Source organism: Xiphias gladius, chromosome 22 (assembly GCF_016859285.1).
Source record: "Xiphias gladius isolate SHS-SW01 ecotype Sanya breed wild chromosome 22, ASM1685928v1, whole genome shotgun sequence".
Taxonomy (NCBI): Eukaryota; Metazoa; Chordata; class Actinopteri; order Istiophoriformes; family Xiphiidae; genus Xiphias; species Xiphias gladius.
Genome location: NC_053421.1, coordinates 14,609,318 through 14,623,197, shown reverse-complemented (window position 1 = coordinate 14,623,197; position 13,880 = coordinate 14,609,318). Strand labels below are relative to the sequence as shown.

General features: G+C 44.7%; 1 protein-coding gene across 2 annotated transcripts in view; it reads left to right on the top strand.

Moving 5' to 3' along the window:
* The first annotated feature begins 2,286 nt into the window (after positions 1 to 2,286).
* Positions 2,287 to 13,880, top strand: part of kirrel3l (kirre like nephrin family adhesion molecule 3, like) — a 33,145-nt gene continuing 21,551 nt past the window's right edge. For both annotated transcript variants that reach the window (XM_040118746.1, XM_040118745.1), the window contains exon 1: positions 2,287 to 2,933. In XM_040118746.1, coding sequence (XP_039974680.1) covers positions 2,894 to 2,933 — 40 coding nt within the window. In that variant the 5' untranslated portion in view covers positions 2,287 to 2,893. The remainder of the gene's footprint in view (positions 2,934 to 13,880) is intronic.

The following is a 13,880-nucleotide window of genomic DNA, read 5'->3' as shown; positions in this document are numbered from 1 at the left end:
CACAGCTGAAAACCCCCTTTTTATTTATAAATTATTCACATACTCAAAAGCTTGGGGAGTATTTGCGCCCTCCATTTGATGCCACGGAGGCCGGCATAATTAAGACTATTGGCTCAAACTGATGCTGGTGCATGTATCATCTGTTTTGCCCTCGTCTATCTGTCCATCTGTGTGAGCCATAGGGGATCATACATTTCAACCACAGCGTCATGCCCAGTGACAGACTTTGCACAATGGATGATGATTTTATTATCACAGCACAACTAGTAGAGGCACCCTGCTGTTTTACTGCTCACCCAAGCCCCCGCCTGCAGTCACTCACTGATGGTTTCACACGTGCACACAATGGCCTACAAAACACACACGCAAAAAAAAAAAAAAAACTGCTTCTTTTGTTTACCCTCTATCTCTCACATTCAAGTGCCTACACACAACCTAAATCTCTGACATAAAGTATATAAAATCGCCAAACAGTCTCTCTTCCTGCACGCATGCACACAGAAACACTCACAAACACACACACACACACACACTACATTCAGACACGTTCATTTACCCATGTGCTCACTCACACTAACCTGGGTTGGCTCCCCAGCTGTGCAAGCTGTTTCTTCCATCAACATGTGTTTACTGGCAGGGGAGCCTTATGTTTGCATTACAGGGAGGCAATAAATAGAAAGGCCAGCCCCGGGGTTTGAAAACTACTGCTTTAGGGGGGAAACCCTCATGAGGAGTCAGCCCTAATCATTGTGTGGTTTAGCCTTTAATTAAATGCAGCGCAAAATGTCAAAAAGAAAAACTCTTTTGTAGATTATGTTTGGTGGAATCCATACACATTGAAGACCTTAGTGTCCAAATCTACACACTTTGATGAATTTTTCACAGTCTTATGGAGCACTAACCATCTGGCTGAATTAACAGGGCCTGTGTGCTTGTCTGTGTGTGTGTGTGTGTGTGTGTGTGTGTGTGTGTGTGTGTGTGTGTGTGTGTGTGTGTGTGTGTGTGTCTTGGGGGGGGGGGGCAAAATTAAATTAAGTCTTTGCTTGGTACAATATACAAGTGAAAGACTGATTAACCAGATTACTGCAAGGCCTATTATTTTTGGTTAATCAATAGATCCTTGAATAGCTAATGAACAACATCAAAGAACAAGCCTATAAACAGCCACAGGCAAGTGATAGACTGAACTGTTTTTATCTCTTTATGAAAGCTTTAGCTTTTGTTGAAATATGATAATTAATCTATTCTCTTGTGTTCGTTTTAGCGCCCACTGTATGACAATGAACAATAGGCTCATTTTAGATCAAACTACACCTGAAAAAAGTGTGTTTTGAGCAAACCTCAAAGAAATTAATTTGCAAAAAATACTCAGTAAGTATGAATTTACACCACATAAACTCTGTGGGTACTTCATTTTAAGAGAGACTGGCCTTAAATAACAATACATAGGTTGAATAATAATAGGTGTTCAGGTAAATCTGAGTAAACAAAAGCCAACAAGTTAATCAGCAAATGTAGTAATGCCTGACAGTTTAAGTGGTCATTACACCTTTGGCAAAACATCTGCCGCTGATTGTGCACTAATGCAACCATTTGCACATAATTCATCTTAATTAATTTCGAAATCAGTTGGGTAACGGATGGCAGGGATTGAACCAGATAAAAAATTTTCAATTGTTAAATTTCCTTTTAATGAGAAATTGACCCACAATTGGCAAACGGGAAGGTTTGTTCCATAACTTTACGCAAAAGAAAAGAAAAGCAATGCTGGGAAGTCTTCATAATATTTCCCTACTCTCAGTATGAAGTTCAGTGACTGATGTGTAGCTCATATTGTTAATTCTCAACATGGGTTCCTGATTAAATAAGGAAGCTGCAATTATAAAGTGAAATTAAGATACATGTAACAAAGATACATGTAACAAAGATTAAGGTTTATATTGAGCTAGTTACCATGAATGGTGCTACTGTTCTGTAACATTCCTGATATAGGTGATTGGTAGCATTTTTAAAACGTATCCCTCGATTACTGATTTTCCTAATCTAGCATTATCTGTCCATCATTACATCTGTAGGTGAATATAATTCAAGTCTCCGTGTTGGTTACTGCACCCAAAAATGCTCGGACAGTCATTTAACTTGGAATTAGTATTTTAAATACCCTCCCCATGACACCCGCTCAGCCAATAGCGGGCCCCTGGGGGCGGGAGCCGCTGGGCCCCCCTGGCAAGCGTCTGAGGCAGAGGGGCTCCTCCGACTCAGCTCCTGCCAGATTTGCTGTGCTCCCCCCACCAGATGACTGCCAGTGCGCATTTCCTATTGGAAAGAGTGAGTGAGAGGTAAACAGCGGAGATCGTCAGGGGAAGAGGGTGTGTGAGAGAAGGAGTGAGTGTGTTACAGTGGGAACAGAGAGGGAGAGAGAGAGAGAGAGAGAGTGTCCAGCGGAGGGGGCGAGAGGCAACTTCACGGGGCTGATCACTGCGCACTGTCGAAGAGGAGACATCGCTTCCGAGCGCAGCATGCTCAAGCTGTTCAAAAAGTGGACCGTGGACGAACCTACTGATTGAAACGCCCGACTCACTCATGGACTGTTAGAGAGCTCGGCGAAAGGTGAAATCTGTGCCAGGGTGACGGGGAACGGACACTGGAAAGGCAGCTGATGCAGTGGGGAAAGTTACCAACTATGGAGATGCGTTGTTAACCGAGAGTTTACAGACTGTTCGGACCATTCAAAGTCACTTCTTTAAACTGGGATGCTGTTATAGACGAATCCCAGTGCGCTTGTCCGTCCGGTGTTATTCCAGTACCGCGGTGGACCATATCCAGCTCAGTCGCATAGACGGAGCAGAGTGAATCCTTCAACGCGACACAGTCAGCGGCCAGAGCAACTACAATGCCTGCGTTATACCTCATCTTTTGCCTTATGACCACAGGTAAGGACGTACTTCCGTTATCATTATAATGAAGGGCTTTATTAAAAGAGAGGATGGACGGCTCTCCATACTGGCGTGCTGCGTCAAGCCATCCAGTGCGCCGGTATAGAGGGGCAGCTGCCGTGCTGCAGTGCTACAATTCACTGCTGTAAATTGTCGCTAAATGCTGAATTAGTTTAGAAAGAGGGATTACACCAGGAGGTCTGCAAGCCGCCCCGGAACCCCGGCCAATGGTGGCGCTGCGTGGGTCAGCAGGGTAGCCGTGATTGTTTCCGCGCGGGTTCAGATGTCGGATATGTGACAGAGACGATGTCCCTGTTCCAGTGATCAGGCACGAGGCTACGGATGCAGGTGGCGCAAGAACGGAAAGTTTGACTTATCAGATTTTGAAACCCGGGGGACTCCTTGCTCCCGACCGCAGCGTGTGCGCGCGCGTGTGTACGCACACACCAGCGTGTCCATTCACAAGAAATGTTCTTGGGAATCCTCCAATGAGGATTAAATGCTTGGAAATTTAGGCAGGTGGGGAAGACACAACTAGCGCGCTGAGAAATGAGACAGCGCCGTGTAGAGCTCCGCACCCCCCCGAAGTTAGTCGGGGGTCCCCAGGATCCCCATGAAACAAGAAACGAAAGCGAGAGGTTACGCCTGATGAGACGAGGTGGGAATGGGGTTGGGGGTTTCACTGGGCTGTTATGGCTTGGTCTGAAGTTTTTCTTTTTGAATCGTGATCCAGCACAGTCGTGGTCACTGTGAACAGTGCGTAAACAGATAAAAGGCTTCATGGTCTAAAATGGGCAAGCACGGCCGTTCGCGATGGAGTAAGGCAGACAGAGAGAGAGAGCGAGGTAGAGATTGGGAGAATGGGGAAGGAAGGGATAGAGAGAGAAACGGCGTTCGTTTCGCGGGACACATGCAGAGACATAACGCACCCCCGCTGCTTTTTGTTTGCAGATTTGAGTTGCTCTGTTTGTTTATGAATCTTTAAGGCAAAAACAAACACCGTGTTTATACTCAAACTACTCAGTATCAAGGAAAACTAGAGCATGAGTGTGAGGAAATGAAACCGATTAATTGTTTTTTGAAAAGCAATTAAGTACCGTTTAATTTGATGCAAGTTTAGCTTGTAACTGTAGCTTGTCCACCTTTAAGATATGCATTACCATGTGATTCTGTAATAGAGACAAACAATACAACATCCACATTTTTTCCCCCAGTATAAACATAATCATTATGAACATGCAGGCTCTCTGAGCAGCTGGTACAATTTACTCTAATAGTTTAGTGCTGCAAATGTCTTGATGCAAAAAAAGTGGCTTTCAGCAATTAACACTGAGCAACTGTTGACTTATCAGCATATTTCAAAGTCGCTGATAAACTAGTGCATGGTATTAACACTCTGAGAGAAAATAATTAAATTTTAAATGCAAGGGAACACACAACAGCAAGTCACTGACACAGATCTTCTCTGCAAGGGACAAAAGAGGGAGTAATGAAATCTAAATCTTTTTAGGCTTTTTAAATTACTTTGGCTCGATCAGACACAGTGTTTGCAGCTTCTATACTGAAACACATGCAGTTTCACATTGCTTTGAAGAACACAAATGGCAAAGGGTGCTTAATAGCCATTTGTTGTGGGTACATCTTTACCATCAGCCCCGGTTCCGCATGGTTTTGTCATTATTCAAAGCTCGGGGGAGGGATTTGACACTAGTAGACCTCTGCTCCCTGACAGACTAGCAACAGCTGGATGAGAAGGGGCAATAACCAGACAATGGCATATTTCCCCTGACCCCAACACCAACACACACACACACACACAACTCCTCTCTCTCCCTCTAACTCATACACAAATAATGAAAATGGTAACAGCTGCCCTAATTAGAACCTAAGAGACTCTAGACCTCATTTCTTGTGCCGGGCTTGCACAGAGTCACCAATGCTCAAAATTGGTTGCACTCATAAATGTATGTGTAGGATCAAAATTTGGCTTCACTTTGAAATTTGTGTATGCCATATAGCATACATTTGTACGTATTCAGTCTTATACAACGCCGATAATTTACTTTCTCGGAAAGTCTCCTGCGCTCCCAGAGGAAATGGATTCCACACTGCATCAGTATTCTGAGTAATCTTCAGTGAGCTCTTCTTTGGAACCTTTTGCTTTGGGTCGCTTGCGTCTCATCGGGCCAAGTTCAAAGGCTGTGAGCTGAGATTACAAGTTTCTCTCCCTCCCTCTTAAGTCGTGTTGCCACTCATTTCTCACTATAGTGTTACGACGTGGAAATGTTCCACCTTGCCTCCTCTCACAACTCTTTTGACTGGTTACAGAATTTTTGACTATGGAATACAAGGACATGCAAGCATATCTGCTAAGTGGCCCGGAGGTGGCTGGTAGATTTTGACCAAAGGTTGAAAGCCTGCTCGCACACATGTAAAACTGAAATCTAGCCGACGAAGCAATGAGCCCTGACCAAGCCCTCTCCTCGTCAGCCCATCATCCTTCACTTAACCGTTACCAGAGATTTGTCTTTTCCTAATGTAGCACAAATGTGCTTGTGGATGTAGTGGCAGCATGGCCCAAGAGGTTCATTTTAGGAAACCGTGCATATTCTATGAACTGCAGTTCTGTCACTCTTTGGATTTATTTGGAGAGAGTCAGGATGGGCAGAGGAAGACAGAGTTTAAAAGGTGGAGGGGGGTTAGGGGTGTGGAGGATGGAGGGAGGGGAGACTTGTTGCTGGGATAAGACTCGGATGTGTCACCAGTGTCTTGATGATTAAGCTGACAAGCAGCGGGGAAACACCAAAGGAAGACCGCTGAGCTTTGTTAACCTTTTCTCCATCTTGTTACTCTGGTCTCTCCCTCTCTCTCTGTCACACCAACACAAACACATAGAATCACTCAAACATGCTTATGCTCTCTACCTTTCCTTTTACTTTTCCCGTTTCTCACCCTCTATCAATTTCATTCCCTGTGTACCTCTGTGATGCAAAGAGACTGAGGATAAAGTAGGTAAGTGGTAGAAAGTTTGGAGGCACGATCCCCAGCCAGTCGATGAGGAGTGTTAGATACGAGGTGCAAAGTAGTGCAGACGCAGCAGAATCTGAACACAGCTGAGTCTCGAACAGAAGTGTCTTGCATTATTTAGGAGACATAGTCATGGCAAAGATATGGATGAATTTTGGCCTACGTTGATTTCCTGTCCAATTGAGCTCTGTGTAATGGTTTTGCTGCTAGGGTGTTGTATTGACCATGAATTTTCTAGACTCACTTGTAAAGATTTATGCATTTGTTGTAGCTATAGCTATATAAAAATCTATATATCCAAGAGGTGCGTTGTTGCTCTCCTAAGAATTTTAAACAAACAACTATGAAGTGAATGTTTGAATGTTGTTGTTGAGTGTTTTTTGTAGTAAGCCTCTATATTTTCACTTTCACAAATCATTTGGTCGTGCAGACACACAGGCACACACAGTGAGTAATGAACGATGGAGATCTTAAACAATGGCCTGCTGTTTCCTCCCATCCTGAAGACGTGTCATGCACTCATGCCAATGTCTTTCTGCACCTCTTCATAAACAGATATCCTCCCATTCACCCTTCCCGCACACGCACTTGCTATTTGCAGGAAAGGAGAAACTGGAAGGAGAAAGGAAACAATGGTGCTTCATAATGTTGCCTGTCTCTAATCAGCGGGTAAACACAGATAAAGAACTTGGCAGGTTGGCCCGAGGCTTGCAATCAGCTGTTAGCAACTTAACTGGATGTGTACGCTGGTATGGCTCAACACAGGAAGCCAGCATAGCCAGGTAGCAAGCTCTGGATGGCACTTGGCCTCTTCCGGTATTATTTTTACCTCTCCCCACCTATCCTCTTTTTGTCTTCGCTTTCTCCTTGTGTTTGTCTCTGCACATCCTCACCTTGTCTCTCCCTGGGGCAGTTGGAGGATCCAGGGAGGAAATGATAGGGAATAGGACAATGGAAGGGCCATGTCAGCTTCCTGCCATTGCCTGGAGTCTTCTTCCCCAGCTCGAGCACTTCAGGCTATATCATAAGCGTACTGACTGGTGGGGACAGCAAAAACTTGTTTACTCTTTTACTCTTCTGTACAAACACAGTAATGGAAAGAATAGAGAGAGGGAGAAACTGGGATTAATTCTGTGCATGTCATTAAAACAGCCCCCCAAGGGAAACAGTCACATTTATACAGTGGCAGCTATTTTAAGAAGGACTTGGATTGCATTTATCTCCCCCTAAAATGCAAGTGTCACTTCCTTCTAGAGAGATGTATCACCATTTCAACAGACCCTAAGCCCAGAAAAAAACATACAACAGAAAAATGGCAGACATACTAGACCGCACATTCGTTTTTATTTTCTAATCAATTCCTGCCCTGCAAGACAAGAATTTCATATCTCCTGCCGAGACACAGAAACCAACAGCAAATTGAAATTTATCTTCTGCGTTGCAGCAATATCTGTTCCTGTGTTATCTTCACCAACCGTGTTCCTTAACCTTGTATTAGAGATACCTCTGTTGGAGAAGGATTCTGGCAGCTGAGAAGGGGCTTAGGAAAAAAAAAAAGTTCAGTTAGGAATAACATCAGACGACATTTATTTAACACCAGAAGCTGATTTATTTTACATCTGTTCTTACTCTCCTTAAAAGAAATTTGATTGTCAGTGGCACTGGTGAAGTATGAAGCTTGGTGTACTAGGGCTTGTGGCACATCATCCGAAAATGACTCACGAGGAGCTCACAGAAGCAACACCCTTAACATATACACACACACTCGCAGAGGTCAAGGGCACACACTGGGGCAGAGGATGATAAGCTGAGATGAGTGTTTGGCATCTTCAGGGCTGTGTGCCCTTTCTGGAGCGATTCGTCAAAGTCCAACTGTCTAATTAATGATGCTTCAGCTCTCAGGACATGTCATCTCCTTATTCAACTAGGGGTAAAAACACATTAAAAGAAACAAGAGATTGCCTGCCTGCTGCTCACTGTGTTAGTGATGGAAACAGTGCATATGCTTTTGGGACTGCATACTCTAACTACTCATTCCTTGAAGTCAAGCTCCCCCCCCTATTCTTTTTTTCATCTCTCCGTCCTGTCAGTTCAAACTGCCTAGAACGCTTGGGCTAATATTGTGTTAGTGACTCAACCATAACCAAAATAGTGGGTTGGCTGTGGCTTAGTCTCCTCTTCCTCTGGACAATGAATCTGTATTGTTGTAGGAGGCTTAGTGAAGGGTTGGAGAAAGTGTAGCCATTTCTTTTATTTCCATTTTCTTTCAAGTGGGAGGGGGGGCTAGCTCTGGGTGGTCTGTTTGAGAAGACAGCTAATTTGCTATCAATTGAGGGGTGTCAGTCAAAGTTTATCGATCAGGCTTTTAACTACGGCTCCCTCAGTGGCAAAACATGTTAATGTTATTGAGCCGTGTGGAGACGTGAGGCACAGTGAAGTGTGTGGGTGTTGGAGGTGGGTGGTGGTTGAAACGGCGGGACGGTAAGGTGTGTCCTTCTCCTGTCGTCTGTTTTGCGAATGAAAGCCGATGCAGAGATGGCAACGGGCTCAGCGTGAGAATAAGGGGAGGAGGGAGAAAGAAAGAAAAGGAAGGCAGAGAGGTCAAAGGGATTTACTGCCAGGAGCCTAGCATTTCAGGTAATGGATATGCTTGAATTGGTGTAAACCAAACCTGCTTTTTCTTCCAGCAGGCAAAGGTGAAGAAACAACAAAGGTGTAACTGACTGCAAGTCTGAGGGGGATTAATAGAAAGCTGATATTTCAGCACCTCGGGCTAAACATTAAATCTCAGGTGTATACTTGGACATGCAGAAAGTGGTTGTGTGCTTGCATGTGTCAGTGTGTGAGTGCAGAATTGTGGATAGGGGGTGTATGAGGGTGAGGTAAGGAAGGTGAATAGTGGGAGGCTTTTCTGCTTCTGCCACATTCCTGTGAATCTGCTGCAAAGAGGGCAAAAACACATGGCTAAGTGCTTCCCAAGCTGGCTGAGGTGAAGCTAACACCCCCCCCTGGAGGAGGCAACCCAACCATTGTTCCAGCACTTTGCACCCGTCTGACTGAGGCATCCTTGTGCTGTGCAGATCCCAGGGGGCTGGAAAGAGAACGAAGCAGAGGAGGAGAGGGACTGATTGTTCCCTGCTCAGACTATCCACAGATGGGGCTACGGCAAAGGATGCCGGCTGTTTGCTTTAGAAAGTCCCAGGCATTGGCTTTGCAGTCGTGGTGTAAAGAATGCTCTGGGGGACAGAGGAGAGGACAGTGCCAGTGGAGACAACAGCAGGGGAAGGGAAAGAGAGAATGGAGCAGAGAGAGAGGAATAGAAAGAAAGGAATAGAAAAAGGACCTTGCCTAATATGATGTCAGTGTGAATATAGTTTCAGTGCCTGGAAGGGAAGACAGATGATACAGCCATACAATGATAGGGTAGTTGGGCAAGAGAGTGCTCGAGTCCTGCCCTGTTCCCAAACAGAGACATATAGAGCTGGAGATAATGGAGAGGGGAGGGAGAGTAAAGAGAGTAAGCAAGGAAGGGAAAAAGAAAGGGATGAGATGCAAGGAACACAGGCTGCATCCATCATGTGGTTTGGTGCAGAAGCCATTTGTACCTATTGTTCTCCATAATTTGTTTTCTCAGAGCCTGCAACGGGAGGGGTGAAGGGGAGAGACAAAGCTACAGAAGCCATTTATTTTTGTGCTAATTACATAAGTGAGACAGCATAATTAGACGTATAGCTAAATAGACAATAGGCTGAGACAGAGAGGCACTGACGGAAATAGACAGGGAGATGTAGATGAATTCAAATAGATGTGAAGCATGGCCCTCTCTATTTCACATTCAAGAGTGTGAGGGAACATGTTAAAAGGAGGAAAGGCGATGGAAGCATAAAGGGAACGGAAAAGGGAGAGTAATGGAGATGGGGTGATGGAAAGGATAAGAGATAAGAGGGAAAGAGGGACAGAGAGAAAAGCCCTCTTCACAGACTGCACTTTGAGGTACGGCCCAATGCTGCTGGCATCGTCACCTCATTTAATACACCTGCTCAGCGGGAGGGGAAAGAGAGATACAAGGAGATGCCGTAAAGAAAAAGAGAAAAGGGCAAAAGAGAGGGGAGGAAAGAGGAGACAGATCTCATCTCTGCTTCTTAAGATCAAAGGCAGAGAGTGGCTACAGAAAGCTGTTTGTTGGGGCTTGTTTAGGAGGGTTCCTGTCTGTGTGTCGGGGCTCTGTCTTATGGGGTGACCTGGTCTGCTATTCTGTGCAGGTGGCACTACAGTTCAACGCAGCCACATGCCAAACCCTCAAAGGAATCACTGGTTACCTGGCCTGAACTGGTTTCTAGAGAGAACTTGTGAGATGGCAGAGCTGCAGGAAAGCCAACAAGGAGATGTGGGTTGTCTGGTAAAAGAGAAAAGACAAGTTGTAAGTTTGTTAAAACCAGCACAGTTAAGAAAAAAAAGAGATTTTAAATCTTTTTAATTAACTGAAAAGACCCACGTTCTTAACTAGTCTCAATGTGTTATTGAATATTCTTCGTGTGCTAAGGCAGTTGTGCATCTGCTCAGGTTCACATGTAGGCGGTGCGTGGGTGTGTTTAGCATGTCACCAGTCTTTCAGGACTGTTATACAGGGAAAGATAAATAGGCCCTTAATGAAGCCACTCACTCACAGGCCAGTTAAAACAGCTGACCAAAGATTGAGGGGCAGTCAGGCCTGATCGGAGGCCTTTTGAAGCCGGCGAAGGGAAGCTCTTCAGCTGTCACACGTTTAGATTAGCCATTCAATGCACTATAGACCTCAGCCTAACTACCCTTCTTTCTCTAAACAGTCCTCTGACAGTCTATAGTAGCTCAAGTCAACTCCCTGATTGTGCTGGGGAGTTCTTTAAAAGCCAATTTAAACTCAGTCCTTTGTTTAACTCCCCAGGAACTCAAGGTTGGACATTTTGTATTGGTTGTGTGTGAGTGTGTGTGTTCTTTCATTGGGATAAAGTTTAGATTTTGTGTGAACTGTCTTTGAGCATGTGATGTTTTGTAAAAAACAACTGGGTGTATCTCAGGACTCGCACAGAGTAGTTTTTTTCAGTAAAAGAGATGGTGCATGAGAGAAATCAATGGCCCAATTCAACCTATTACAGCCATGACTGTTTCTGTAATGGTGTGGAAATGGACAGTGGTCATGTGGATCCCTTTTATACCTCCAGGCTTAGATCACAACTGAGGCTCTGATTCATTTCCTTCCAGCTTAAATTAAAAAAAAAAAGTACTCTGACGATTTCAAAGACTCACATGATTGTGATGAATGAAGAGATCCCTCCGTTTTTTTGAAACAGATGAAACCTCTATTCTGCCAGGTATGCCAGAGGACAAACATAACACTGGGCTGCAATTTTTCTCGACAAATAATGACTCCTCCAGACCTCTCTCCTTCCAGCCTTTGCCTCTTTGATCCCAGGTAATGTGTTAACAAGCAACAGGTTCATGGAATACCCATAACATTAGTATTTGTATTCACACCAAGGTGTGAGAGTGTGTGTGTGTGTGTGTGTGTGTGTGTGTGTTTGTGTTTGCGTATGTGTGATTTTATGTATGTGCGTGTGTGTTTTCACACCAACTAATGAATTGCTTTATATGCCTCCTGAGGTGACGTTGGCCTATCTCTAGCAGGGCATTGCCTTTTTCCCTTCAATGTCAGCCTCAACCCATGATGGCCATGGCCCTCTCTCACACTAACACATTAATGAGACCAGTCTAATTAGTGCTTGTGGTCCCATATAGGGGTACCCAGAAACCGCAGCACCATCGTGAGCTGGACTAATCAGGGGACCACTGAAAAGACAGAGGACCCACTGCACCAGTGAGAAGGTTCACACATATAGAAAGACCTGCTTGGGCTCCCACTCAAATTGGCATGCTGCTTAATTGGTACAGGAGTACAAAACAAAGAAGAGAACCGGTCGTATTTTCAGATTTGTGACCACCAAGGTTCAGTTCGACGCTACTACCCATTTAGCTCCCTCAGTCCTCCTGGTAGTGCTCCTCCCGAGGGCGATGCTGAAAAATGATTTTGCTCTCCGTCATCCCTCTCCCTACCTCCAGATAATTCGATCTGTTCAGTATCAAATAATCTCTCCCAATTTTTCAGCCTTTTTTAACCTTATCGCTCAAACAACTACCTCTGGGGGATGAGCCTCATTCCACCTTGTTAAAACATAGGGGGAGGATGAAAGGGAGAGGTAGCCCAGGAAAGGGGGGTGGCAGATAGATCTCTGAGGAGTACTTTTAAAAGCCTCCGTTTGCCTCATTCTCATGGGCCACATGTGAAACAGTGGGCAAATAGATTGAAAGAGAGAAGAATAGTAAAGGATAGAGAGATACAGAGGGAGATAAAGGAAGACAGAGACAATCTACAAGAGAGCAGGGGAGTTTAGGTGATGTGTGCTCTGCTACTTGAGGTCTGGGGCTCTAACTTGTGTCCCAAAGCACTTAACATGCCCCTAGCCATCTCTCCTGGCAGTTAATTAGAATCCAATAAGGTTGCCGCCTGTTGGTCATTGTTCCTCCGGTGTGTTTACCCTTTCCAGAGGCTCCATTCGCTGCTTAATCTGCCGAGAAGCTGAATGTCAATAGGTCAGGCGAAGACTCCGGAGCCCTGAGAGAGAGGGACAGACAGAGCGAAGGGGGAAGGAGAGAGGATCAGGGGGATGAAGGAAAGGGGTCAGTTCTCTTGCTCCTCTCAATATTTTTCTCTGCCCTCCGAATCTCGTTGTTGTTTTTTTCTCCCCCCCCCCTCCCTCTCTCTCGCGTCTCCTCTTCTCTTCTTTTCTTCTCACTTCTAATCCGTCCTCTTGATTGTTCTAAGCTGCTTTCAGCCAGCCCCTGGGAGGGTGGGGGGTTTTTGACTCTGTTTTAATTAAGACTTAAAAGAAGACTCCCTCAAGAAGGGAGATTTAAGAGCACGATGGACTGTGCAAAGTAAATTAGTGCAGGTAGGAGAGATTGTAGAGAGGGGTCAACACATATCAGAAATCGGTAATAGGAGAAAGTTAAAAAGCTATTATTTAACACACGTAGACGCACACGTCGCACACACCCACACATTCACACAAACACAGCCCAACTCTGAGGCATCCAATTAGCTAAGCCAAATGGGATTTTTTTTGGTTTCATTTGTAATCAAGCGGCACAATCTATATAGATTGATCTCAACTTCCTGTGATTCATACCATATCCTGCGCCTGTGATATGGAATCACTGGTAGCCAGCAGGCAAACTTAGGGAGTTATCTTTACACTCTGTCTAATGATCGATCATCTCACCAGATGGGCTTAAGAGCCTGTAACGCTCCACTTGTTTATCAGAGCCCCAAACCTGAGGCCTCTCAGTAGATGTGACCTGCAAAGAAAGTCTTGTTTGGCAGATAGAGAGATAAAATGCTTGAAAGAGAAAGGAGCTCAAGAGAGATATTTCTGAAGTTTAAAGTTTGCTAAAAAAATGTTGTCTTTGTAGTATGACCAGATATTTGAAAAGAACCTGAACTCAGTTCCCTGTGTAATGTGGTTCTATTTGGGTGGCAATGTCAATGTGGTGGATGCTCTACATCTTCCTGTTAGACCTTCAACTTAATTAACAGGCTTATCACACCAGACAAAAGGAGATTTCTCTGTAAAAGTCTGGCTGTCAAAGATACGTGCAGTGTTACCATCTAGCATTGCTTTACTTCTACCGGGCAAATAGTGTGTTACAGACAAACTCTGTTTCCATCTGTGTATGTCAGTGCAGCCAGAGAAAAGGCGTGTGCTATATGTTTGGTAAAACAGTCACATAGTACACATCTGCCCCTAATGCAAACCATACATTCTTCATCCAGAGTAAAACCCCAAAGAAAAAACACACCCCGAAACAGAGTGCACAATGAAG